At 39.9% G+C, this 27,810-nt stretch overlaps 1 protein-coding gene and 1 long non-coding RNA gene across 4 annotated transcripts in view; one reads left to right on the top strand and one right to left on the bottom strand.

Annotated features, from left to right (window-relative positions):
* LOC134424196 (uncharacterized) overlaps window positions 1-24,442 on the top strand; it is a 208,895-nt gene extending 184,453 nt beyond the window's left edge. For both annotated transcript variants that reach the window (XR_010029360.1, XR_010029359.1), the window contains one exon: window positions 23,747-24,442. This is a non-coding gene — a long non-coding RNA (uncharacterized LOC134424196). The remainder of the gene's footprint in view (window positions 1-23,746) is intronic.
* On the bottom strand, window positions 17-27,208 carry CYLD (CYLD lysine 63 deubiquitinase). 2 transcript variants are annotated; one of them, XM_063167765.1, is made up of 17 exons: window positions 27,127-27,208; window positions 21,901-22,561; window positions 20,395-20,697; window positions 19,446-19,551; window positions 18,306-18,401; window positions 17,092-17,208; window positions 15,205-15,584; window positions 13,623-13,788; window positions 12,626-12,767; window positions 12,010-12,132; window positions 10,632-10,723; window positions 9,505-9,571; window positions 7,927-8,059; window positions 7,413-7,521; window positions 6,341-6,459; window positions 5,511-5,727; window positions 17-4,066 (listed from the first exon to the last, which is right to left on the bottom strand). In XM_063167765.1, exons 2-17 carry the CDS (start codon window positions 22,405-22,407, stop codon window positions 3,882-3,884), a joined length of 2,862 nt encoding a protein of 953 aa, XP_063023835.1. In that variant the 5' UTR covers window positions 22,408-22,561; window positions 27,127-27,208; the 3' UTR covers window positions 17-3,881. The 2 variants fall into 2 exon arrangements, with proteins under 2 accessions (XP_063023835.1, XP_063023836.1); XM_063167766.1 differs by having other exon boundaries at window positions 20,530-20,697.
* Window positions 27,209-27,810: the final 602 nt, after the last annotated feature.

Raw genomic sequence — 27,810 nt, 5'->3', positions numbered from 1 at the left:
GAAATGAATAGAGCCATAAGAATAATATCTTTAATTAATATTAATACAGAAAGAGCACATAGTACATTCCTTTCCAGCAGCAGCTCATTCAGCCCTACCATTTGAAAAAAAAAATAAATTAAGGCTAGTTGAGGGCAACCTGATCCAATGGTTTGTTTCCCTTATGCCTTCTTGGAGACAGCCTTGTAAGCTTAAGAGACTATTTGTGCACAAAACATGGGATGTTTATTTAGCAAAACATCAAGAACGATAAAAACATGCTTTGTTACAGTGGTAAAAATACACAGAGCTTTCAAGCTGCTTTTTACACCAGCTCAGTTGGGAAACCACACCAGTGTGGTATGCAGCACGGTGGTGCCTCAGTATTGGATGGAACTGGCAATTGTCAGGGATCATGGTGACCACGCTCAGCGACTCAGTGGAGTATAAAGTGCACGAGAAAAATAAGTGCATTGAAATGAACCATTTATGATCAAGAGCAATTCTTGTTACACACAGTACTTGCTTAAAATGGGAATCTCACAGGCTGTTCAGTACAACACAGTAGTACAATTTTCAAGAGCACAGAATCAGTATCACATAGTAGAAAGACCTTTACTGAACACAGATATTTCTGTATTTTTTTCCTCCATTTATCTCCCCTGCCCAATGACAAGCCTTCTGATGGAACTTACAGTAGGTTTGGTTGGGGCTTTCTTGAAGGATTTTGTTTGAGGAAATCTGTAAGGCATCACCTTTAGCTAATACCTCCTCTTTACCCTCTATGTTCACAATAAGCAAGGATTTAGTGGCACAGTGATTTGTTCCATTTTGAACCCCAGTTCCAAAAACGTTTAGCAGAGCAGGCAAATTGCATGGGATGGAGGTTTTTTCCCCAGTTACAAAAGTTTGTCCTACGAAACTTTACATTTTTACAGGCTGTCAGGAACCATGTTGTCAATGTATTTTCCTACTCACAGGTTAAGGCCATTGTTAGCAGTACTTATAAGCCAAACCATGAAGAATGATCTAAGTGCTATTAATTTGGGGGAACATTCATTATATTACAAAAAAATAAAATAATTGATTGGGAGGTTTCCAAATGCATTAAACAACATAAATGTTGGGTGCTTAGTCACTGGACTCTTTGGGCATTACAGTTAACAGCAGTAGATGCTTAGAATGCAAGCTTCAAAATAGCTTATTCAAATCCCCTACAAATATATGCTGAAGGCTAAAAAACACTCAGAAAACCCCACCTTTTCTACCCTTGCATATAAGTTATTTTACAAGTTTCCTTTCACAGTGAAATCACTTTTCTGTTTGTATACTCGTTTCTGAGAAAGGAAATAAAATTGGGGTTATTTCTGTAACATTTCATTTACATTGCCAGATCACCTCCAATGCAGTGCAGTACAGAACACAGCAATATATTTTAGATTAAAAGAAGACTCCTTGATTGCCAAAACTATTTTTTTTTGCATGCTGTAGAAGATATCTCTGCCCTCTTAAGTGGGCAACAAACTAACCATGTAATCATACAGTGCTTGCAAAACTATTTACCATTTTGCAATAATCTATAGTACAAAAGGCAGGCTGCAGAGCACTGCCTGCCCTTCCAAACACAGTATTTGTCACCGAGAAGCGTGCACAGTAAAGAATATTCCCTATGTGTCCCACAGGAAGAGTCCACACTTCTTTTCCTTTTCCATTGAAAGGCCAGGAGTTTGGAGGCAAGAAGCCAAGTTCCTTTACACCCATGTGTATTAATTCACTTCTGCCAATCGAGTGTTATCTCCTGAAAAGCTGGATACTTTCCAGCTGTATGAAAGAGTGGATATTTTGCTACAAGATTATTCACCTAGGAAACTTTAATATGGCTGCCAATTTCAATTCTCTCCTCTGGCCATAGCAGGTCCAAGGCTGTTCTCCAACCTCAAGCAGGAAATGAAGCTGGGGGTGGGGATAGTTGGAAAGATGACACCAGTGGAAGACACATGAAATTAATGCACTAGGAAAGTCAAAAATAAATCTAGGGCTAGGGAAGAGAAAGAATCCAGACATTCAGACTCGTCTCCTGGGTGCAGGTTTGTGCTTGAGCCTGTGTTTGCTCCTTGGTCCAAGGGGTCACTGCTTGGACCTCCTTCCAGGTTAGGACACAAGGGCCTGGTTATAGAATCCATCACCTAAAACCTCACCAAATTTTTTCAGGAGAGAAAGAAGTCAAGAGCTCTGTACTAAAACAAAAGAGAGTTTGGCCAAGGAGCAGACTGGTTAAATAAGGCAAGGGAATATGAAAGCCAGGAGACTCTTTCAGGCCAAAGCAAGGGTGACACTTCTAACAACTCTGTTGCTCTTGAGAGTGAAAGGTGAGAGCACACTTCATGCAAAGGCAAATGGAACAGATCAACCCCCCAGCAGCCCCTGCTTCTCACAGATTAGTCCTTCAAGCAGCTTTCAAACTTACTACCCTCTATGGTAGAGTGTGTTCCAAAGAAAGATTCTAGGTTTTCCAAGAAAAACAAAGTAACCACACTTTCTACAATAAGGGATCAGTCTCCATTGCCTTTTTCAATGTGGCTTTTCCTCTGTTAAATTTGTTATCTCTTCCCTTCTATAGACCTGATCCCAAAAAGGAAGTTTCCATATAAAACAGTTTAAGAGTTGAAAATGTACAGTTCATATAGATGCAATTTGTACGACCAGATGTTACTGTATATATACAGCTGCATGTTTGCCAGTAGTGTAGACAGAAGTAGCTAAAAGGCAACTAAAACAACAGTATGTCATTGCAAACAGGAACCAACAGACTTCAAAGTATAATACTTTACATAAACACAGGTTTTGCAGCTTTTCAAGTTAGTTTTCATCAGGTACATGGTATACAGTAAAACTCCGATCTACCTTTATGTATAGTTTCATCTTTCCAAGCAGAGATTTTTAATATTCTCTTTATAATATTACTAATCCTGAAATGAAGAGTCAGAAGTGTAACATTCCCAGGCAGTAGCTTAATGTACTGTAGAAAATTCAGTTCTATTTACCAAGGACTAGGATTCACTTCAGTAACATTCCCTGAGGCAATCCATGATTTTATTGTTTTGTCCTGGAATCATTTGTGTACAGTTGCTGTTCTGTTCCAGACTACTTTGTTTCTTTAAAAATAGACACTTAGAGAAAGACATCTGTTAATTTTCATTGCTAATTTTATATCTTAGCAATTATGCTTCCCCTTAATGCCCTCTTCTTTTCCTCTCTTTCCCCTCCAAAAGTTGCAAGTTGACAACACAGCAAGTCTGTGTGCTTGATTTTTGCAAGACAGGGATTCAGATCTTTAAATGAATGTTAATTTTTAGAACTGAAAACAATGTAGTAGATAAGAGAACATAATACGCAATGAGCAGTCTAAAATTTATCTTACTCAAACTGAAGTTATTGTCCTTTTGAGAGAGAAGCTATGGTGCTAAAAAGATCAAGGGTGAGGAGAAAGGGTGGGTGTAGAGAAACAAATGAGAATCATCATCCCTGTCCACAGAAATGCACTGAGCTAGAATACTGTACCCTTACATTCCCAATGGACTAAGGAGATTTCTCCTGATATAATTCCACATTTAACATTTTAAAAAAGCCTGTGTATCATCAATGCACTTAAAGCTTTTAAGTTTTAGTAACTTAACTTTGTTTATAAAACAAACACACACAAGCACACTTCCTAGAGTGCAAAATGCTTAAATACTTCAGTGACAGAACTCCATATGTAGTTTTTGGAACAGTAAATCCTCTGGATGTCATAGTCAACTTCTTCCATTGCCAGCAACGGTTGCATTGAACTACCCAAAACTGCAGCAAACCCAAGAGTGGGTGACTCTGTACTGTCTCCTCAGTTCTGCAGAGATCCTGGTTCATTTGTATAAACTCATTGTTGGACTTTGATACATGCACATGTAAGCATCACAAAGCAGTCTTCGTGCACAGCCTTGGATTTTCCGGGAATCCAGTGAGTGCAATTCTTCTAGAGACATCTTCAGGTATTCACCAACTTCTGGACATGGGGTAACTTGTGGAATGTTAAAGCCATTCTGACCTCCTTTTAAACCATTAGAAAAGAAGGAGAAACAGATTAGGAGAACATCTACATATATTTGCTATTCAAAATGTACTTTCATTACAACAGCATCACCAGTTCTTGAAAACACCTTCTAAAAACGTAAACATGCCAGACTGGACTGCTGCAGGGTAAACACCTATGAGAAGTGTATTGTTCAAGAAATCACTATTAGAATCAGAATATCCTGTAGTGTTTACCAACAAACCACACCCACACAAACACCCCACAAAACCAGGGGGAACTCTGGGTTTTCATTAACACTAAAAACTCTGTGTGACTTTAGGAAAGTGACCTGAACACATACCTCACATGCACTGGATTTGTTAATAACATGACAACTGGTAACAGCTGATGAATTTACAAACCATGTCTGTACCTGACATGCACGAATAAGGCATGGTTTGCTCCTGGCCATTTTCATAAAACTGAGCAAATTCAAACAACACAAGTATGGACATTCTGCTGTTCCCAGCAGAGATTTTCAGCTTATGAAGAAAAGCTGAAGAAAAATATTTGCAATATTAAACCCCCCAAAGAACAGCAGGAGATATTTCCAGCATCTCATATGATCTAAATTCCTGAAATAAAGTGGATCTTTACAAACATCAGTCATACATATTTCAAGCACTCTGAATGAAGCTTGATTGTCTTCTGGCCATTGTAAGAAAGTGACTTTACTTCTGTAGCAGTACCATTTTCAACACGAGGCAAAACTCTTCTCTCCCTGCCAACTCACACCGTAACAGAGGGGTTCCAGAATACTTCATGCAAAAACTGGTACTATGTATCTGACACTTCATTTATTACTGTTCTTCTTAGGCACCAGAACTACAGAGTCCATATTTAAATGGGATCTGTTTAAAAAGCAGCATCTAAGAAAACAGTTGTTTTACTGACATTTGTATTATTATAGGGTAACAATTTTCCACTGATAACTCTAAAGGGATTCAAAGGAATAGCATAGATGTTGTAATGTGTGACTACTTCCTTTATTCTAAAGACAGCTACCATAAGTCATTTAAGAAAAAGTAATTAAAATATTTGTATGCTATCTGATAATCATGTACATCAACTTAAATATAATTGGAAAGTACATTCCTGCAGTTGATTATTTAAAATTGTCTCTGCCTAATTTGCAAAGCATAGAAAAATGTATAGGGAGTCCTACTAGGAAACTTCTGCAGTTACTTCTGTACCATCTAATTACTAAGGTATCTAACTGAGTGAAATTCAGAATATTCAAATCAGCAGCTGCCATGGAATCAATGCGCTAAGGTAAGGCTGAGCCAAGATCAGTATCCCAGCATCGAGCACGTCCAGTTAAACCACACTAATACCAGCAACGCTTTAGGGAAAGAGTCCCTGAAATCTAAACCACAGATACAAAACTGTAAGAGAAGTGAAGGGGTGAAGGAGAGGTTACCATCCCGGTCTGCCATGCTGTCGAAGAAGAGCCAGGCGGAGTCGTCGCGGCCGTACTTGACGAAGGCCACGTAGTGGCTGGTCTCGATGCACAGCACCGCAAACAGCTCCATCTTCTGCGAGGGGATGCAGCCGTGCCGCCAGTCCCAGTCCGGCAGGTCCTTCGGAAGCGACAGCGGGTTGAATTTGTGACTCTGTCTCTTGGGGTGAAGATGAACCTACAGTTGAAGTGATATTTCAGAAAAGAAAAAACACCCTGGAAGATTATTTGTTTCAGCGGCAGACAAAGCTAAAAAGGACATTACTGCTGAACAGAAGATTAATGGTGTTAGAGAAGGAACTGCAATAACAGCAGCTGACTAAACGTTTCTATTTTTTCCCCACCAGTGTAGTTCAATATTGCCCAGAAAATTCAAATCTAAGGTTAGAACGGAGGTCAGGTGTAATGCAACAGCTTTCTACTATGCTCAGATTTGAAAACAAGCCGTGACTGACATCTTCATGCAATTGCCAAACAGCAAAACATAGCATTTCTGTCACAAATTTATCAACTCTAACAAGGGAGCATGAACATAAAATTAGATTTAAAACACATGGTTACTACTTCTCCACTGTGTCCAATCCTGGATTTGGCAGATGCCATGCTGATAAACACATTGCAGGAGACTGATCTGTCACCAAAGGAGACACTTCACTTGGTGGGTGGCAGCTACACTGGTGCTGGTGAAGAAGCCTCATTATCTCTTCTGCCTTTCTTTCAGTTACCACAGCATTACCACAGCATTAACCATTTGGGTAAAACCCACATGAATACCAAAGACAAGCACTGACCTGTGTATTGCATGTTTTGCAGAACTGCTTGATTTTGCCAGCAGAAATATCAGTGTCTTCATAACACTCCCTGCACTCGTACATAGCGAGCCCTCTGCAGATACGGCACTGCCTGGGAGCTGCAGAGGCAACAAAGCTGTTAGTCTCCAGCCTGGGGAGGCTTTCATTTTTCATTTTTAGCAAAAGGAATATGAAAATGAAGGACAGCTATTACTTTACATGGAGAATGACACTACATGTAGTTAAAATGAGATTGCTAATCAAAGAGAAATGTACCAGTCTATTTAACTTCTCTTTGGTGCAGTGTGGATTAAGAGAAAAACATTTACACTGGCAAGTGGCAAAACAAGATGATAAATATCTAGTGTATGAACAAGCAATAACAGGCTTTTAAATCATGTTAGCTCTCTCTCATCATAGTGGTGTTAGCTCCTACAGCTGTCAATAACCAGGAAAAAAAAACAAACAAGAAAAAGCATAAGCTGATGGCCAAGACAGTGAGAGAAAAGGCCATGGCAACTTCAGAGATTATTATTCTAAGGAATTTTGGCAGTTTTATTAATTCTTAAATTTAAAACCAGCTGTCCTTCCTTAGTACAATGTGATGAAAAATTCAGTGGATGATCAATGGCAGAAAATTAGGTCACAAAAAGAAGTGACATAATTATGGCTAAAAAATGCACAGCCACAATATACCACAGGTGCACATCCTCATCTCAGGCTCCCTTCCAGCCTAATGAACCAGTGAACAGCTTTGCTGCTAATAACTCAATTTTAAAAACAGTCCTGAAATAAGTTCAGTTATACAGGTACTCAAAACTTAAAGAAACAAAAAAAGAAGTTGTATTCTATATATTATTCTGAATTAGAGCTTCTAATTTACATGAGGGGAAAAAAGCCTTCTACCCAGTAAAATTTCATTTCTCCTCAGTCCAAGCATCTCACATTATCTTGGTAAATATTCAACAGAAAAAAACCCCAACAGGCCACCAGAAGTATCAGGAATACTTTAACTGTCTTAGTCGGTCTCAGCAACTGTCTCTCATTATACAATGCAATGTTATATACTTACTGTCTTCAAGTAAGTCTGTTATATTCAATTCCAAGGATGGAAAAATTTTATTGAACATTTTGAAGTCTTTTCCAAACCGGGGCATCTGAATAATCAGGCAAGAGGGTGCCTAGGTAAAATGCCAGAATACAATGTAATGAACTTGACATAAATAATTATCTAACTTTGTAGACATTCTTCTAATGCAATAAATATGTTCATGTTTTTTAAACTCACAGCCTACTGACAGAGGTATCTCAAAGTATTAGTCCTTAAAACAACTCAACAGCAGCAGCAAAGAAGTTTTCTTTTAGTAATTCTTTACCTAAAGCACTTTGATCTGTTCAACCAAAGAATACATCTCATTAAGTGAACCTTAAAATGCCTTTGCTATGTAGGCATCTGGATCACTGACACAATATTCCCATTTCCAACATGTCTGCATGTTTTTGCAGCAAATCCTATTTTCTCCCATTGCTGAATGGACAGATATTTAGGTATGATCACTTCTAACAAGGCAACTGCTGTCACCAACCTCTGCAAACTTCAAGTTGCTGTTGATGAACGACCACTCCAGTAACTGCTGAATTGTTGGGACTCCAACTTTCTCATTTTTGTCCATAAAAATTTGATAGAAGTAACAGTCTTGTACTTTCTGACCAGCTGATCTAAAAACAGTTTCAAAGGAAAAAAAAAAACCCAAAAAACAGATTCTGAAGCTCTACTGTAATGATGACTGTATCTTCTAGGAAAATAACATCTACATGAAAATAGTGACAAGACATCCTCTCTGCATTGAAATATATTGTGCTTTAAAAAACCCCAAACAAACAACAAAGCCTGACAAAGCCCAGCCCCCTACCCCCAGTAAAAAAGTGCCAGGCAGTCAAGTATTAAGTTTGAATTGATTATGGAAAAATTTAAAGAAACAAAACCAATGCAAATTTCACAGCATGTTTTAAAAACATATGTCTATGCATGGCTGAACTACCAACTAAGCATCTGCATCAAAAACTCCAAGACAATAAAGCAGCTTTCATTGGAGAGACAATTAGGAGTTTCAGTAATAAAATATCAAATGAAACAACACTAATTATCTTCAGTATGATGGGTTTAATGAAACATTTCCTCTAAATCAGGGTGATATTTACACTGCTTCCTGCAGTGGAAGTCTCACACAGATGGCTAATGCTGCTAGACTTGCTCTATAGTTAGCAGAGAACTCTCCAAAAGGATAATCCAAATTCAAGGCTGTCCAGCTGTAATTGTTACGACTCCTTCCACACCCAGGCCAGCTCTGAGGCAGATTACCACACAAACTGCCAATGCAAGCCCTAGGAAGTAGTCTGGAGAAACTTCTTTATCCTCACCATAAGGGGGAAAAAAGGGAAAAAAACCCTTTCCATTAAACACACACATCCCTACCACAAACCAATTATCCTCTTCAAAAAAAAAAAAAAGGAACCACAAAACCACAACACATTTTGTATAGCTAGGGAGAGGGACACAGGATTAAGCTACCAAATTAAGTATGTTTTGAGGTCAGATGTTCAAAATATAGAAGTATCAAATATCAGTGCTCTCAGATCGTGTTTCTGTTAAATAAACATAACTCTGATATATTTGGGAGGAGATCTTCAGATAAGCAATCCAACCTCCTCTGGAAGTTCAAAAGAAAGGATATAAAAGATGATGCTCAGGTTGAAGAAATGTTTTTTGCTACTACAGAGAAAAAACATAGAGGACTAACTAGCCTCTAATAGTAAAAGAAAACCATTGGGTTGGAGCTGGTTCATCTCAGCATCAAAAATTCCTGGGAACTTTCATCAAATTTGCTATAAACTGTAACCTCCTCCAATCTAGCCAGTATTTAAGCCAAAGTTGCTTTTCAGAGTATTCAGGTGTTGAGAGGGTTCTAAAAGCATGATGCTCAGTGTTACCACAACTAAGAAAGAAAGAAAGAAAGGAGATTTCTGCATTGCCCTTGAGGAGTTCAGGTATGTGCACACTACACACAAACTCTGCTGCTAAAGCTGAATGTGGAACATGAGTGATGTTCTGTGTATAGCACAGACACAACAAAGCCCTTGAAGGTCAAAGAAATAAGATTCACCTTATTTTCAACAGTGGCTCAACTCTCAGAATATGGTGAAATAAAATATTCAAAAATTCTTCTGGATCTGGAGGCAGGAGAGAAAAGAAGTTTTGTCAGCATGCAAAACCAGACACATTATTCAAGACTCCTTGAAACTGGGGTTTTTAAAATTTTCATGGAAAAAAAGTAACAATTGATTTTTACAGCTTTATTATTACCCCAGAAAGATTATGACAAACTAGGAATATTTTCATGACAAACCTCTATTTATTCTTTTAGTGTTAAAAGGCCCTAATAAAAGGCACAGGCTCAACAGGGTAACAAAGCTTTCCAGTAAAGTTAAAGATGCTCTGTATTTCAGAGGAATCATTTAGCACCCCACATCTTTTCCAGGAGAAATAAAAGCTTTCAAAAGGAAACAGTGAATCTGCAGAGAGCCAGTGAGGAGCAGTGACAGTGACACAAAAGCTACACCATAGTCCCAAGTTCAACTAAACCAGAGACCAAGTTCTCTAACCAAGAATGCAGCACTTCCCAGAGGGCTGCTCTCCCTCACCACAGTTTGCTGGTCTGTTTCTCTCCCTGCCACTAACTGCAGTTAATACTGGTTCCAGCACTCAGTATTTACAAAGAAAGTAGGATTCTCTTGAATAAAAGCAAAACAGTTACATAATAAAATGCTAATTAATCAATATATTAAGCAGAAGATCAAGAAGTTGGGAACCGATTTTTCTAACATGATTTGAACATTTTACTCCTTAAAATGCTACATAACCATTGTAACAATGAAATGTTGAAGTGCAAAATTTATTCCTCATGGATCAAAGTGACAATTTGAAAGAGGACAAACATCCCAGCCTTATCAGTCTTCTCCACTAACTGCTACAAGGGAGTTCCAGGGGTACAGGAAGGCACTAAAAGAAATTCAGGCAGTGGAAGACTCCAGAAATGGTTCAGCTGGGGTTCCTTGCATAGTTGAGGAAACAGAAAAGACCTTACTAGCAGCCAATGGTCACTCAGATCTCTGCTCAAGACACTACTGCCACAGAAAAATATCTGGGTGCTTTGTTCTGGTTTAATTATGTAGCAAGGTTCCTCAGTCCCTTCATATTAGATGGAAAAGAAAAGCAAACCTCCCCCATTACCTTTTTCCTCTGAAGTGAATCCTGATGCAGCCTCAACTTTTTCAAGTATTTTCCTCAGTTTCATTATTTTTGTAGCACATACATATCCGTATCTAAGACAAACGGGTTTAATAAGCTATTAGCCAGTTTTTGATCAAGTTAGAACAGTAAAAGAAAAGCCAAAACCAATCACTTAAAAACTGAAATACAGGTTCTCAAATCCTTATTGAACTGCATACAGTATTTCTTCAAAACTACATGCTGATTTCTTTTATTTAATCAGAGTCCTGGTTTTCTTAATGTAGTATAAATTTACTGCAGTACTCAATGTTCTTTTACAACTTCAAGAGCATTTTAATCATCAACTTACCAGGATAACTATTTTCAGATTTGTCAGTTAATTACTTTTGATTTGTTTTCACTCTAATTTGCACAGCTTAATACATCATTTCAGAATGTCACATAACAGCACTGAGGGAGTTGTTAACAAAAAAAATATTCGATATTTGAGAAAGACACAGAGCTGTACTGCTGACCTAAGAAGTTGAGGCTTTGAGCATTCAGTCTTTTCCCCTAAAGTTTTTCAGCATGATCAGAGGACAGTAAGGCATTCAGCCACCTCAGGCACCTGGGATTTCTGCTACTCAGTGTGCAGCCTGCTATCCTGCCTGTTGCACAGACCCTGGAACACAGCAGGCCAAGCACACACTCCCTGACAAGAGCAAGGCTTCAGAAGCCAACATTTATGTTTATCAAAATAAAAACTTTGTCAGAAATTGTTCAGTGACAGACCACAGGATTTTGGAACTACAACTGCATTATTCACTTGTTTGAAAAAAAAAATAAGCTTAAGAACAACAACTTTTCATGGAGATTTTTGTTGCACCTCCTTTGCTCATTGTGCCTGAGAAATTACAAAGGTCATATTAAGTTATTTTAATAAAAGTATTTTGGCCATTTGCAGACCACATGTAAAAAGTAATGAAACTTCTGAAGTCCTGTTAAACCTATTGAATTGTGAAACTCCATTTAAAATAACACAAATAATTTTCTTGTCAAGTACAATAGCATTAAAAACACGTAAAGTGAATGCTGTGAACAAACCTAACTTCTATTTATCAATACTTTTCTATTATTGTACAATACTTGTACAAATTTTACAATAGCTTTGTGCTGATCCATTTGCAAGTAAGAAACTAGTGAAAATATTTCTCACCAAACAATGAATAACTCTTTCCAGTTATCACTGATTAAATTTGCTATGAAGAAAAAGTAGAAATAATTTTAAAAATACATTGAGTAGCAGCAGATAGCCAAACTTCTCAGATTTGCAGTAGGAATGCAAACACTGCAGGATTTCTCTAATTCATGTTAGACTAGAGACCAGTTCTTCACTTACATTCTCAGAGGATTCACAATCTCTGTCCTCAGCAGCTCCTGAGTCTCACTATAATACTCTACATCATTAATTTCTTTAGGTCTGAGTAGCACAGTGTCCAAAACAGAGCTAAAAGAAAACAGGCTACAAAGAAAAAGGAAGGTTTGTTTTGACCATTCAGATGCCTGAGCAACATAAGACAAACCAAGCAAAGCCACAGAAGAATTAAATAACTAAACAGACATAAAAAGAGGCAGTTATGGACAGGGGACACAGCTGCACTAAACAGCAAAGTCCACTCCAACCCAATATTCCTTCTGCAGCAAAGTACAGAACCAGTCACCCAGGCAGGATTCTGCAAAGAGCTCTAAGAGGCAATTCCCTCCCTCCGCCCCTGTGCTCTCCTGATCCTTCAGCCATCTCCAGGCCAGGGACCCCCTCTGTCCACACAAGCAGATCCACAAGGGCCAGTGCAGAGTGGGCACGAGCAGCACTGCACTGCTGGCACTGGGAGAGCACAGGGACTGCAGCACAGCACACTGGGAGCTGCACGGGAACTCACAGTCAGTCACTCAAGCAAACATCACATGTTCTGCATTTCTAGCAAGGGATGCCACTATACAAATGATGGACTTACCAGAATAAGGTGGAGTCTAGGTAGCAGGAGTTGTAATGACCCTGGATACCTTTCTTCTTTCCAATCATTGTCTCTAAACCTTCTTTTTCCATTTTTGGAGGAGTGTTTTCTTCTACCACTTCACTTAAGTAACCTCCAAAGGCTGAAATTTTGTTTTTCAAAAGTCACTTTAAACCTCAAATTTTATCCCCCTTGAGATTTTCCTAGTAATATTTTATAGCTAAGCTGCTGCCTTAGTGTAAGCATTCCTTTTCTGGACTAGAATAGCATTTTATCATAGCTGAGACTCACTGTCTTCCAGAGAGTGAACAAGGCCTTACATTCCACACCAGAGTGCTTCAGAAAGCCTGCAGCACTGAATTAATTTTATCTAGTAGGAATGAAGTTCTCTTTTCATTATAAATGCCTTTTTCACACTACCTTACAAGTATCAGACAATTTTCTCTGTTGTTGACCCAGACAATACAATGTGACCCAAGAAATTTAAAATACTTAAAGTTAGGGGGAAAAAAAAGTTTTTCACCACTAACTTCCATCATAAAAATACATGCTTTTCTTTGTTAACATTTAGAGGCTAAAATAATTTCATGGTACAGATTATAGAAAAATAACTGCCTTTATTTCTTTTAGTGTAATCATATAGTGCTAGAGTTACAAACACCATTTTCAGCAAGATTGTTCATATATTTAAAGAAATGTCATAAAATTATGGGAATTTTTTATGCCGTACCCTTTTTACATTAGAAGTTGTAAAACATTGTCTTGTTTTAAAGCATAAAGGAATAATTCAAGAATCACTGCATTCTGTACAGGCTGATCTGCTATTTATTAATCTCAATTAAGTAATACCTTAGTATTACTTAAGTTACTTAACTACTTCATTACTTAAGTACAGATTTCCAAGTGCTCAATAAAAGAACTTATTGCAGGAATGAATGAAAGCAAAGCCCTGGCCAGTTCCCAGGTGATGAACAAGAAATAAGCAGAAGCTCAGTACCTAGAGAGTTGCAGCGCTCAATCTGGTTGGAAACAGGCTGGAGTGAGGCAAACCTGGAGTCTGGCCTGCAGCTTTTGAGTTTTACAAAAAGAGCTTTCTTTGGAGCACACGTGAAGTAGCGAGTTCCTTTAAATGTCCCGTCCGTGCAGCCTGCACATTCATCTTCCTGAAAATCCAAGTGAGAAGGATTCAGTGTTTTTTTATTTCTACAATTCTGCAGTAAGACATTTGACAAAGTATCTACCCACAAGACACCCTTCTGCTACTCTGAAGCGTGATACACACTGTTTCTGCAATTTAGTATCCAAAGCCTCAACTGAGGTGTTGTTTGACTGGATTTATTGAGAAAATTAAGACTTGCATGCTTCTTTCTTTCTTCTAAACTTTCACTACATCCAAAACAAAACAAAAATTCCACCAGAAGCAGCATGGAGGAGGTAGGAGGAGAGACTGTGAATTCAACCTGGTCCAGATTCCTTCTGTAGTTAGAAAGAGCACTTTTTACCAATTAATTGAAATCACTGAGCATGGGATGGTGTGAACAATTTCAGCGTGATTTGGCTGCACAAGAAAATTGCCTGCTTCAAAAAGGTACAAAATGTACATCAAAGAGAGAACACAAACTAGGAGTAAACAACAACAAGCTGTTACCTTTGGGAACAGGATTTAAGGCACATTGCCTGCTTACTAACAACAACTAGGCTTTAATGCAGAAATGCAGGAGTGGCACGAGGGTTAATGCATGACACCCTAAGGAGCAGGCTCAGGATGCCTGTGGCAAGCTATGGCTTCAACTTCACCCTAAACACCCACAAGGATCAGGACTTCTTTGTAACAGCTGGAATTCCAGTCACATTCTCACATCCCTTGCTTATGTTTTACATGATTTTACACTGCTTTATGTAATATGTTATTGAACACTATCCCAAAATAAAGAACCTCATCTCCCTAACTGTGTACACATTAATTTAACCAATACCCCATCACAAGCATGGCAGCAGCTGCCAGGGAGAGAATGTCAGTACACAACAGCAATTCATGTTTGAGGCAACTGTGGGGTTTTTTAACAAAGAGCCCACAGAAACACATAAAGCACATGGCTGTCAAATCCACAATATCACTACTGTCAGTTATCAAAACCAGCTTTACAGCTCTGACAATCATCACTCTGACTGCCTGCTTGCTGATATGCAAACAACAAACAAAAAATTACATTCAACAAAGACTACTACAGATAGAGAATTTTATATAAATTTCCACTTAAAGGACCTTTAAATTTCATTTTTAAATTACAATATCTATAATGTAAGCAAAGGACAGTTCTCTAAAGCAAGGAATTGATCAACCCTACAAAATCCTTTGCCTACTGTGATACAAACACATTTCAGATCCTACTAACAGGGTAAGGTGTGGGGCAGACATAAAAGTCAGAGCTTATCAAAGAACTTAGCACTAAACAAATCACTTGGCAACCTGTCTGGGCAAATCCCCCTGACTGGCTGCTTTTGCAGCATGTAAAGGCACCAGCTCTGAGAAACAAAACCGGTAATTAGCATTAATGTGAACTAGAATTTCTATTTACCAGTTCCAGTCCTGCTAACACTTCATTTACTCCAGGGGGCTGGCCAATCCAGCGGATTACTCCATAGAAAGGAGGATTTTCTTTAACTTCAGCCAAGGAACCTGCTTCAAGACCATGTGAGTTTCCAACTGGGCTTGCTGCTGATGGACTCTCCTGGGTAGCTGTAGTATTCACATCACCCATGACAGACTGAACAGATAAAGAGAGAGGACTATGGCCCATGGTACCATTAGTACTTGTTGTTTTTGTCAAGCTAAAGGGGAGGGAGTGAAATCTGTTTTCTGTAGACACAGAGTTTGTTAAAGGTGGCTGCAGTGGTGGTGAAGAATGCCCAAATCCAGAAGATGAATCAGTAAGTGATTTTGAAGGGTCTTCAGCAGCTGTTAAAATCAAAACCAAGATGTTAGTAAGTGTTGGGAATTTTTTCTCCTTCTATTAAAAAAGGAAAGACCTGGTTCTCAAACCAGCAACATCTGATGTAACAGGTGGGAAGCACTAACAGCTGGGGACATTTCATTTAGGAAGACTTTTGTCACTTGGCAACACTGGAGACACAGAAGTGACTGAGCAGACACTGCTGCAGTCTCACCACTTTTACCACAAGCAACAGAAATGAACAGCACAGAGAAAGGAGATGTTAGAAACTACAGAAAGGTTTGGATTGGTATTTTTTTTTCACCATCACATGAGACTTCTTCTTTGAACATGAGTTAACAGCCCCAAGGATTATGACTGTAGGGGGCAAGACTAGAAAGAGCTCACTGGTCATTGTGACTGAGGAAATTATTTGGTTCACAGCTTGTATATATATAAATAATTGCTTGCAGATATGATTTGCAAATGGAAAAGTGCTTATTCCACTGACTTTATCACAACATACTTTGGTTCTAAAACAGGGAATCTATCTGTGTCTACAAAGAATAAAGGACTTAAACATGTCATGAGCAATGCAGTGCCTGACAAAAGACATCACAACTACATGGAACAGCACAAGCACTCTGTGTCTTCTCCCATCTCTCTACATAGTCACAGAATACCCTGAATTGGAAGGGTCTCTACTACACAATTGGTATTTACAGAACAAAAGCCTGTTCACCTTCACCCATTCTCCCCATGCTGTTTCATTAAATGAAGTTAATGTCTTAAAAACATTAAAAAGACATCTGTTACAGAACCAAGAACAATTTTAACCCGTTTTCTTTTGTGCTTCAAAGAATTCAGACGCTACTGCTTCTACAGGTTTCTGGTGCAACTTAACAGTTACTAAGCCAGTCATTAAGCCAGTTAGCCACACTTTTCTAAAGTTTACCAGGAAAAAGAAAAACAGGTCTGCAAGCAAATCAGGATCTATAGATCCTTCAAGTATGTGCACTCATGCTTTTAAAAACAAAAAGAGAGATTTTACAGAAATAAATTTTTAAAAATACAGAAAAAGCCCACGTATACTTCGATAATTTCCCTGCTCTCACTTCCAGACTGATTAGCTGGCATGGCACAATATTACAGTTCCCCTGGACCTGTAACACAGCTACAAAGACAGGCAAAATACAATTACTGTGTACACTCAGCTACAAGGAATACTTCTTGTCTTCCATCCCAGCCTCAGCTTTTATTTTGCCTGTGAGACATGTGCATTCCCAGAGAGCTGCATGTGAATTGCCAAGAACAATCTCCTACATGCAGAATAAAACCACAGGCCACACCAAGACAGAGAACATTTTCACAGGGGTTTCAAGATGCTTTTTGTGATGTAGTATGTATGCCACTATGACAACACAATTGTTTTCCATTTAATCTCACCCTTGTTTTATTTGAAGAAGATAATACACTCTAGTTTTGTTTTCTGGGTTTTTAAAATTAATGTATAAAAAACTATCCTCTCTTTACCTTCATCCATATACCATGGGGACTTTGTTTTTGTTTGAGGCTGAGAGTCAACTGATGAGCCATTTAATGTGTAGAAGACTTCAGATCTGCTTCTATTTCCAGGTTCAGAGGTAGATCCTGGAAAACAACATATTTTATTGAAGAGATTAATCTGTATTTGCAAAAGGTCACCTATACTCTTATTTAATTGCACAAATTTGTTAGTACACTTTCAAGAAGGCACAACTACCACAAATGAGCAAACACAGGCTAACACAGTTCTACCCTTACAACAAGGCAGAAGTCTACACCAAACCAACACACACTCTGAGCTGAAATCTCACCCACCAAGGGGAAAAGAAGCCAGAAAACTCCTCTCAATAGCAAATTTTTCATGATTATAAATTATGAATATAATAATACAGCTGGCTTAAAGCACCAAAATTTCACAGTAGGCAAATAAATTACTGAAGATCATCTGTGCCAGCATCCAATGCCAGGTAAAATGACAACTTACAGAATATACTGTCATTAGTATTTTACTACCCAATGTAGACACTAGTAAAATCAAGAGACACTGAATTTTGATTTTTGCCTTAAAATAAAAAAAAAAAAATTTAAAATTGCTTCTCTTTCAGTTTGTTTGTTTGTTTTCCCCAGGAGGGTTTTCAGACTTGAACAATAAACAGAGTCAAGGAAGTTTATATTTTGTGAATTCAATTCTGGTTTTGAATCACAGCAAAATTAATACAGTCATTATTAAGGAGATCTGCTCCTGAGCTAAAAATTTTGAAGTTACTAGTTCTGCAAGAAGACAACAGCAACCTGTATTTATTAAAAACCAAACCAAAACAATAAATACACACCACACTTCCAGAGCAAGCGAATGCAGCCCTGACCTGGTAATACTAGACAAGACAACTGGGTAATATGGTCAAGAATTTTTGCTAAACCTCAAATTCTTTTTCATGAAAATGAAAGCAATTTGAGCAATCTTAACTTAAACTGTCTATCACCTCCATAATGATTAAATTCATAATAATATTCCAGTGAAATTTAACTTTTAAGTACAGTTGGACTTGATCTCAAAGGTCTCTGCCAAGCTTGGTGATTCTGTGATGATTCTTGACACATAAGTGAAATAATACACCAACTGATAGAAAAGACAATATTTTCTTGTAAGCAACAAAATTTTGTAATCTTACAAAAGTAAAAAAACCGTTTCCCATACATACCTATAGCCTTTGGCTTACTATGATTGAACAAGCCTTTGTCTCCACTTCTTGAGGTATAGGCAAGCTTGGGAGGTCTCCTGTCCTGTGACACAGTCTCTAAGACATGGCACATGAAGAGAGTATTAGCTTCCCTTTGCTATGCTTTCACTGTGTTACACAAAGCTCACCTCAAAACTGAACAAAGCTCTGCTATCACAAGCTTTAACACTGAGCAGAACAAAGCCTTGTTTGGCACAAGAACAACATTTTGTGTGTATACAATCTGCTTTTATCACATCAGCAACTGCTTGCTGCAAAGTCTACCATTACTTCTTCTCGAACACATCAAATAGGTTGACTTCACATCCTTTAATGTAGGTATGTATTTCCATTATGGGAAACAGATACAAGAATTTTTAAGGTTTTTTCTATGAACACATCTATAATAAATACTCTTTTCAAAAAATGGAGAAGTCCCTGTGAATTCTCCAGAGAAAAGCAGAAAATTTGTGCAAAAACATGCATATCAACTAAACCAGCAAGTAGGAGGCAGACATAAGAAAAATCAGTCAAACTGAAGTGTGAGAGCAACAATTCCAGACTCATTAGAACCTGCCTAGAGACAGTGCCCAAACAAAAGTCTCATACAAACTTTTCTTTCTTCAGAAAATGAATCAGGAACTGTGGCTGTTACAAGTTAACACTAGTCAGTGAATCACTGCAGTGAATTTTTTCCACAATCTTGACAGGCATTTCCAAGCATTTATTCCCAGAATGCATACATAATCCTGTCAACACCTTCCAAGCACAGAAAGAACAACTTTCTGATTAAGATATTTGAAACCCTGGAGTAAATTGAACAACAGTCCATAGAAAAGATTCCCACTACAGACACTCACATATTCAAGAAGATTACACACTGCAGAGTATTACATACTATACAATTTGACAGGAATTTTGTTCAGTATTAAAGCTTTTCTACTAGTGAGCCTGTAACCCAAAGGAGGGCAATACTGAAGAGAAATGTAACAGAAGGTAATGAAAGTGAACTTAGGAAATGAATTCTGCAGTATTGCTTTAATCATATAACTGTGCCTAGGTGGAGGATGTTATCCTAGATGTTATCAAAGTCTGCCTTCTGGTTAAGAAAGCAGGGCATACCTGGAATAACATCATTGATATGCAAAAGAAGTGTACTTTCAACACTTGCAAAACTGCACAGCTGTATTCCATTATATCTTCCATCCCAGTTTCCAATCGGATTATCCTAAAAATAGAAAAACACATTACATATATCCCAAAAGAAGATTTACATCATACTGAGAACACACAGAATTAAAACATTTAACAATATCTACTTTTTCCTGCAACTAATTTTGTATTTAGAACAGCCAAACATTACAGTCTTTAAAGGCAAAAGCTTATAACATTATCTCTTGAGAAACAGCTCCTACTTTAACAAGCATTTTTCTTCTAAAAAACATTATTGATAAACAAGCTAGAGCAATTCCAGTGCATTTTTAGGAAAACAGGTAATGCAACCAAGAAAATGGAAGCATCTAAGCTACAAAACCAGATCAATCTTGAAATACCAAAAATTTTACAGCTGTTCATTTTAAGAAATTCATGTTGCTAGAAATAATTTTTAATTACAAGCTTCACATTTTCTTGAAAGATCACTTTTGTCCTTGCAACTCACACTTTTAAGGTAGAACTAAATCAAACAAAACAGCTACATGAAAAAAAGCTTTAAAAAATGGCTAACAAAAGAAAAAGACATTCAGCCTACTTTTTTAACAGGCAGAACAAAGCCAGTCTCACAAGACAAACACTTGACTCCATGACTGACACCTAGCATGGCAAGTAGCTCAGTGGAGGCTCCTCAGAGTAAGCAGAGTATTTTGCCTGAACTGCTCAGCATCAAATACAACACCATTTACCTGATGCCAAGAAAATTACCACCAAATGCATCTTTGAACACAGCGTTTCTTTCCCATTTTAGGTCAGCCTCCGCTGAAGTAGCTTGTGGGTAATGTTTCTTCTTCTACGTGCATGTCATTCACTAGCTAACACACATGCAGAAGTTATTAAAGTCAGATTATTTTCTTACCATGTCCACTCCAACAACGTATCCTAAACTTTCGTTTCCTGGTAAGACATCACAGAATATAACTGTGCCATACTCTATACTCTCTCCTATCTTCAGAGAAACCCTGGAGTTGATCTCCAGAGGAGGAAGTTCTACCTGCATTGTGTCAACTGGAGCTGCATAGTCACTTTCCAGTTCATTGTCATCATCTTCCACCAGCTCCAGTTTGTCCAAAGCAACAAAAACCCCACAATCCTCATCACATCTGAAAAGCTGCTTGCCTTGGTACTGCCCATCAGTAAAGCCCTGACCACGACCTTCTTCCTAAGGGTCAGAGAAAGAAGAAAATGAAGAAAAAAAAAAGAGATAAAAAACCAATCATGAATTTTGTGAAAAACAGATGACTAATAAAGCAGTAACACAGTCCAGTGTTCTGGATAAACTGCACTAAGAATTTGCCTGATGCACTATCATTATTGAGAGAATTGAATCTGTGGCAAATATACAAACTGTCTATCTTCAGGGAATAAAGAGCAAGATGTCACTAGAATAGAGAGTGGCTGCAGGCAGAAGCCTTTAAACTCAGAGAAGCTTGTTTTCTTCAGGTGCAAATTTTTCTTCAATCATCAAATTCTTGCCATATCAAGACAAGACTACTTCATACTAGACATAATGCTAAGCATTCAAAAATTCCACTTAAATGCCATATAAAGTGAGATGATTTTCAGAAACACTCGGGCCTGATATTCCCTGAGTTTCTTTCTCAGGGGGAATTACAAAGAGTTCAGGAAAAGTTTAAAGAGTACTTTGAAAATTATACTTCTACAACAAGAGAAGAACTCTCCTCAACCTAATTCTTCAATAGCTTATGGTTGGCATTAATTTTGCAGAAATATCTCACAAGGAGCACAGAACAGATACATTCCCTATTTTAACTAGTTGCCATTGGACTTTTAGGGATCACCAAAAACAGCAGCCCTGAAGTCCAACCCTGCATTTACTGACTGTATCCTGACACAGGCAAACAAAGCACTCAACAGAAATCTGAGAGCCAGATATCCACCATGAGAGGGCTGTACATATTTTTGCCCAGAGAAGTTGTGGATGCTCCATCCATGGCAGTGCTCCAGGCCAGGATGGATGGAGCTCTGGGGAACCTGGTCTGGTGGAAGGTGTCCCTGACCTAACAAGGGGTTTGGGACTGGATGATATTTAAGGTGTCTTCCAAGCCAAACCATTCCACAACTCTATGAATTAAATTTTTCTGGGCTAGAGGACTCAGAGTATGTTCAAGTCTTTCTGCCAGCCCCTGCACCACATCAAGCTTGACTTAACATGGAGATTACAAGCCTGATGTGATATGGCACATTCACATAAAAGTACTTATGAGAAGACTAAAAGTAATGGATTTTAGGGGTAATATGCTTCTAGGAAAAAAAATTATTAGGACTTTCTCTTTTTACTGAAGACACATGTTAGCTCACCTCATAAAGTATATCAGATACCACCCCTTAGCAAGTCACTTACCAGCAACTCTACTCCAAAGTATATCCCTGTGAGGGACCTTTCTTGCATTAAGGGTCCCCTGAAGCGAACAACTCCAGGATATTTCTCATCCCCTGATCTCAGCTGCACTCTGACAGGAGAGCCAATATCTATCTGCACTCCTTTAGCTAACCTGCTTTTGCTCTTAAACAAACTGTATCTTTCCTCACAGTTAGTAATAGCCAGAAGCAACTCAGCTAGTTTTTCATTAATTTCTATAACATCCTTCTCATCCACAAACAAGATTGCATGAGGTTGTTCCAGAATCTTTAATCCAATCTGCAGTTTCTTGCCTTTACATGGAATATTTCTGGAGTGTGCCACAGAAGAACGGTCTTGAAAAAACTGCCCAATGCTACCTTTGGGCACTTTCAAGAGCTTTTGAGTCTGTTTGTCTATGACACTGCATTCTTGGAGAAGCAAGTAAAAGATCCTCTCTTCCCAAAAGGATGAACTTGCTTTTTCTTGACTCCATAAGCCTGAATTCATTGTGATTAGAACTTTAAAAGCTGGACAAAAGTCTTCAAGAAAAATAAGCTCTTGGTTTATGTGCAGTGATCTTTTCAAATTCTACTGGAGGGTCCAATCTTTTTGAAACAATGCAATATTCATTTTGCAAAGAAACACAATCAGAGCAGGAAGCCTAGAATAAAAAAGAAAAGAAAAAAGAGACAAAATTGAATTGGGTAAGCACAGCTAGCCTTAAGTAAAACATAAAACAATTTAAATCTGTGACCATCTCATTCCTCATACAGATCAGAGTTCAGCAAAATGCAAGGCAGTGACCACAGTCCCAGAACAGCCACTGTGCTGCTGATCATGGACAGACCCATTTATCCATTTCTGCTCCTTATTGCAGTGCATTTCATTTCCTTCTTTAGTTCCCTGTGAAAAAAGGGTTGTGGAAAACATGTAATGAAATGCAGAAAAAAGAAAATACACGTAAGTGAAAGCAAAAAGAAAACTTAAGTGCAAATGAACATAAATAAACAACCTGCTCTATTTACAAACAGCATTTTAATGAAACTTTCCACTATAAAGCTCTTTTCCCATGCTTAGTGACTACTTATTTCTGACAAAGTGTACTGCATCTGTCATCCTGCATAACATTTTGATTTAGTGAAGCAGAAAATTGTGTTGACAAAATAGAGCAGCACAAAATGGGAACTTTAGTAATTTATAACAGCCATTTCTTTAATAGAAATAGACAATCCCAGTAATATACAATATACCAAATTGTGTCAGCATTGCAACAGGAAATTCACAGAAAAAAAGTGGAGGCTCTTATTTTTATCATTCTAGAAAGATAATTCACTTCAACAAAGTAAGAAATACTTTCAGTTATTAAAATACCATGGAGCAAACATCTTATTAAACATCATCTTTAGAAAACTACAGTTCACAACTAATAAAAAGAACAACTTGAAAGTACTTCTTTGTGCATGTGTGTCAATAGTTTTGATCACAGTGGATACATGAAGAAAGATGTGCAGTACCTTAGCAGGATTTGTTCTTCTAAAGATGACAGCAAAGGGCAGTGTACAAGTTCAGAATGTATTGTCATGTAAATGCTCCTGTTCCCAGTCTGTGATGCCACAGTTTTATTCAGTTAAAGGACAATCTCAATGACTGTTTATATCTAAAGACAAATAATCTTTGTACTTGTGCCTAGGTACCCTACTTCTCCACAGCTTTTCTCTGATGGAATTCAAATAGCACAAAATCTATTGCAATTTCTCCTACCCTGTCTAAAACCAGTCTCAGAAGCCATTGGAAAGCAATGAAATCCAGCAGGCCTATGATTATTTCCCTCATCTTTTTTAAACAGAGTTTAACAAAACTCAAAGAAAAGCAGCAGCTAGAGACAACCTGGAACTTGGGCAAAGCCTCCTCTTTCAGTGCCTGGGACCTCACACAGTGCTGTGCTGCCCTGCGAGGCTCCTGTACCCAGCAGAGATGTGACACGGGGGTGGCAGTGTCACCTCCCCACTGCAGCAGCAGCACCCAGGAGTGGGATCTCAGCACCTCAGGACTGATGTGCAGAGTGACCAAGACCACCCTTGGGGGGCTCAGAGGTCCTGGAATGTTGCCAGAAGTGTCTGGTGGTTGGACTTTGATCCTGCATGGGAGATGACACCTGTATGAGGATGGGAGGATTTCACTGGGGTAAATGAAGGGATAAGTTAATTAGAGTGTGAGACACAGGGTTTAAGATTTCTGTACAGGGGGGTCTAAAGAAGTAAGATGGAGGAATTGGGGCGTGTCCTGTCCTTCTTCTTCTTCTTGGCCTCCATCTTCTGTGGTGATGTTGGCACTTTGGGATTGGTTATTACTAAAGGTGCACTGGTCAATAAGGGTGAAAGGTATTGGGGGAAATAGGTAAATATTGTATCCGTAGTTTTGAGTATAAAGATGAGTGACCGCCCCGGGGGCTCTCAGTGTGCTCATGGCTGGCTGCTGTGCAGACCTCTGTCGGGCCGAGAGAAAATCTTTTAGATAAATAACTAATAAACACTGGAGACCGAGAAAACACCTGAAGCCTCTTCTCGTCCTTTGGAGCACGGGCTGCCCAAGGCCACCCCGGGCCTTTCCAGGTCATTAAAACAGCCGAGAAACCAACACCCAGGAGTTCCCATGTGCCAGGAAACAGCACCTGAGGGGCAGGAGCCAGGCACTTCCACACCTCACTGAGGGACAGGCTGGCACACCATCCATGTGTTCCCAAGCCAAAAGGATTTTTCCTCACTTTCCTTTGACACACATAAATGGGCTTTCATGTGTGTTAATGACTAACAAAAGATAGTGTGAGCATGGGATTGAAACAGTTTATGTGGAAACTGATGAAGAACACAGCAAGATTCCCCCCTCCTGCCCCACATGAAAACATGATTAAATAACCATTAGTTTTGGTAAGTCTACTCAGATAATAAGTTTCATACAAGTTCTGAGTAGTTTTCTCCTTTTACTTTTTCACACAAGAGGGTAAAAACCCTATCTTGTTTTTCATAGCTCCATTTTATGTTCTCAAGAATAGAGCTGATACACTTCACTTTCCTTTTTTTTTTTTTTGAGCCACTCCACAAAGTTTCACAATCCCCAGGAGATTGCAAACAAGTATCTCCAACATGACAGGGATCCTGATTTTCCCTACTTCATTTACACAGATAATTAATTTTAGTAAGTATGCATGGAATAATCTATTAAAAAAGAAAGTCTGTTCAACAGCTTAAAAAAGATAAATTTATCTTTTTTAAAAAAGCTTTATCATATCTATTTTATAATAATATATCTTGGTTGCAAGTCCATGGCAGCAACAAGACAATCTTCACATGTTTAGTAGTAAAGAATTCAACCTGAAAACTTGTCAACAGCTGCATTTAGATTTTGTAATAACTTTATGTGGTGCATGGTCAGTCTTTAAAGCCCTGTTACCCACAAAAATGTTACTAAACCCACTGGCTATAGTACCAAAAGGCTTTTCTTTATTAAAGAGTTCATTATCACTATTAAAAAATGCCTTCCTTTAAAAACTTATTTACATCACTGTCCCACACAGCTTTAAAAACCAAATACTCTTCTTTTAGAACAATACAAGTGATAAATTAGTTCTTTTAAGAGTACAGAAAAGCTTCTTAAAAAGACATTAGGTTTTGCCAATGTATCAAAAATACATTTACATACACCACTCATTTTAGGATTACTCTTAGAGCCATTTTCCATGGAATTCTGTGAGTAAAGAAAAATCTCTGCTGAACAAACAGCATAGTCATAGCAGACTATGACCAGAACAAACTATTAGACCACTGTATGATCAACTTGGGAACCAAGCACCTGAATCCTTAGCACAAAGCCATCACTGCACTGCACAACACACCAGCAGCTACAAGACCTGTGCAAACCCAAGAGAACTTGGCCACCAACAGGGACAATTTAAGTGTCAGAGCCTGCTCAGCTGCAAACTTCTATTCCACCCACTACCTGAATTTTTTCATGCTCAAAACTTCGGGGAGAAACAGGAAAAACACAATTATGACTGCAACCCTACATACTTTGGAAGGAAAAAAACATTTTAAAAATTGTCAGGAGTAGGCCATAAGCTACCTAACTTCAAAGCTTCCCTAATTTCCATTATTCCTCACTTGTGAGTCACTGTTGTCACTACAGAGACATCTCATCAGAGTAAGTTTGCTCTGAAATTCAAGACCTCTGTTCCTACCCTGCAGGAGCCCTAGATGAACTATATTAAGACGATGAAACCAGCTATCAAGTTTCAGAATGAGCACACGTCTGTGGCTCTGATTCAGAGCATAAAATGAAAAGGCTAAAATAAACTGTACCGTTTCTTTTAAAAACTGACACTTAAATACCAAAAATAATCAAACCTGCTAAGATGCAAAGTTCTGTTCTTCAACAGCCCAAAACCAATTTCCATGGGAAGGTTAAAACTAGGAGCAAGGAAATTTACGTGCAGCTCTGTGCACAGAATTACACGTCGGCAATACAAGACATGAGTGGAAGAAATAGAAACTCCAAACAGCGGTGGAAACAATGTAATACAAAGACGTTCATACTGGTAGCATGATTCCTAAAAGAAAAGACGTTGTGTTCGGCGTTATAAATCTGATACAAATAATCCCCGTGAGAGGAAGAACAGGACTCATTCCCACAGGCCAGAATGCTGTGGCGTTCAAGATTCACCAATGCGGCCGCTGTGCAGACACCCCGGGCCAGCCCTCCCCAAAAACAGAAACACGTGTGCTCAGCTTCCGAAATTACACCGAATATCGCATTTCACCGCTTCTCTCAGGACTGCTTCATGGCAGGGCACGGCCTGAGACCCGCCAGGCTCCGTGCAAGGCTCAGCTCTGCAGGACAATGATCCTCCCCCGCCCAACCGGAGCATCTTCTCCGCTCCCCGGGCGGCTCCGCGCAGGACGGGCCAGGAAAGTCCCGAAACTCCTCTGGAGCGGCCCGGGGATCGAGGCTGTGCTGGCGGAAAGGCCCAGCAGGGCCCGCCAAGAGCGGAGACACCGCCACCTCGGCCCAGCCCGGCCCCGCCGCTGGGCCCGGCTCCCTCAGCACCGCAGGGGCGGCAGCGGCGGCCCACGGGGACCGCCCGCGGAACAGCCCGGAGCGCGGCCTGAGCAGGCTGCTGCGCCCCTGCCTGACAGCGCCCAGCGACGTCCCGCGGCTCCGCTCGCTCCTCACCTCCTCCTGCCCGGCCCGGGCTGCGCCTCCCGCCCGCCCGCGGGTCCGCCCCGGGGCCTCAGGCGCCGGGAGCCGCGCCGGCCCGGCCCTCTCCGCGCTGCCCCATCGCCGCCGCGGCCGCGCAGTGAGCGCCCGCACACCCGCTCCTGCTGCCCCGGCGGGCCCGCCCCCTCGGGCCTCCGCCGCGCCCTCCGCCAATCACAGCGCGCCGGCGCTAGGGCTGCGCAGCGCTATTGGCGACGAGCGCCGCCAGTCACCAGCGGATTTGGGGGTTTCCAGCGCATCGCGCTTGTATGAGCCGCAGGGGAGGAGGCGGATGGCGGAACACTCCCTCTGAAGGGCGCTGATTGGTCGCGCAGGGCGGGAGGGCGGGACTTCTGGCACACCGGAGACGCTAATTGGATGGCGCGCGCGTGCCCCCAGGGGCGGGGTGGGCGCTGCGCGCCTGTATTGGTGCGCGTGCCACGCCCCGCTCCGGGCCCGCCCGGGGGCTCCGCGGCCTGACGGCTCCGCGGCCTGACGGCTCCGGTGTTCGCGGCCGCTCCGCCCCGAACGAGCCCGTCCTGCGAAGGGACACGCCCGCGTCCTGCGCCGAGTCCTGAGCCGGCGTCGCTGGTCGTTGTCCTCGATGCGCGCAGAACGTGGGGCGGGACAGACGCTTCTCAGAGGCGGCACAGACATCGT

This window comes from Melospiza melodia, chromosome 13 (genome assembly GCF_035770615.1).
Source record: "Melospiza melodia melodia isolate bMelMel2 chromosome 13, bMelMel2.pri, whole genome shotgun sequence".
In the NCBI taxonomy this organism is placed as follows: Eukaryota; Metazoa; Chordata; class Aves; order Passeriformes; family Passerellidae; genus Melospiza; species Melospiza melodia.
The sequence above is the reverse complement of the archived record's forward strand: the minus strand, read 5'-3'. Positions and strand labels throughout refer to the sequence as shown.

What these genes read in the sequence shown, in the direction of transcription:
- CYLD (XM_063167765.1), bottom strand. Translation starts at nt 22,407, where the DNA reads ATGAATTCAGGCTTATGGAGTCAAGAAAAAGCAAGTTCATCCTTTTGG. An exon ending in ACGTTGTTGGAGTGGACATG is followed by an intron (nt 19,552 to 20,394) that starts GTAAGAAAATAA and finishes TTCTATTTTTAG; the next exon opens with GATAATCCGATTGGAAACTG. An exon ending in CAGCATGGCAGACCGGGATG is followed by an intron (nt 4,067 to 5,510) that starts GTAACCTCTCCT and finishes ATGGTTTAAAAG; the next exon opens with GAGGTCAGAATGGCTTTAAC.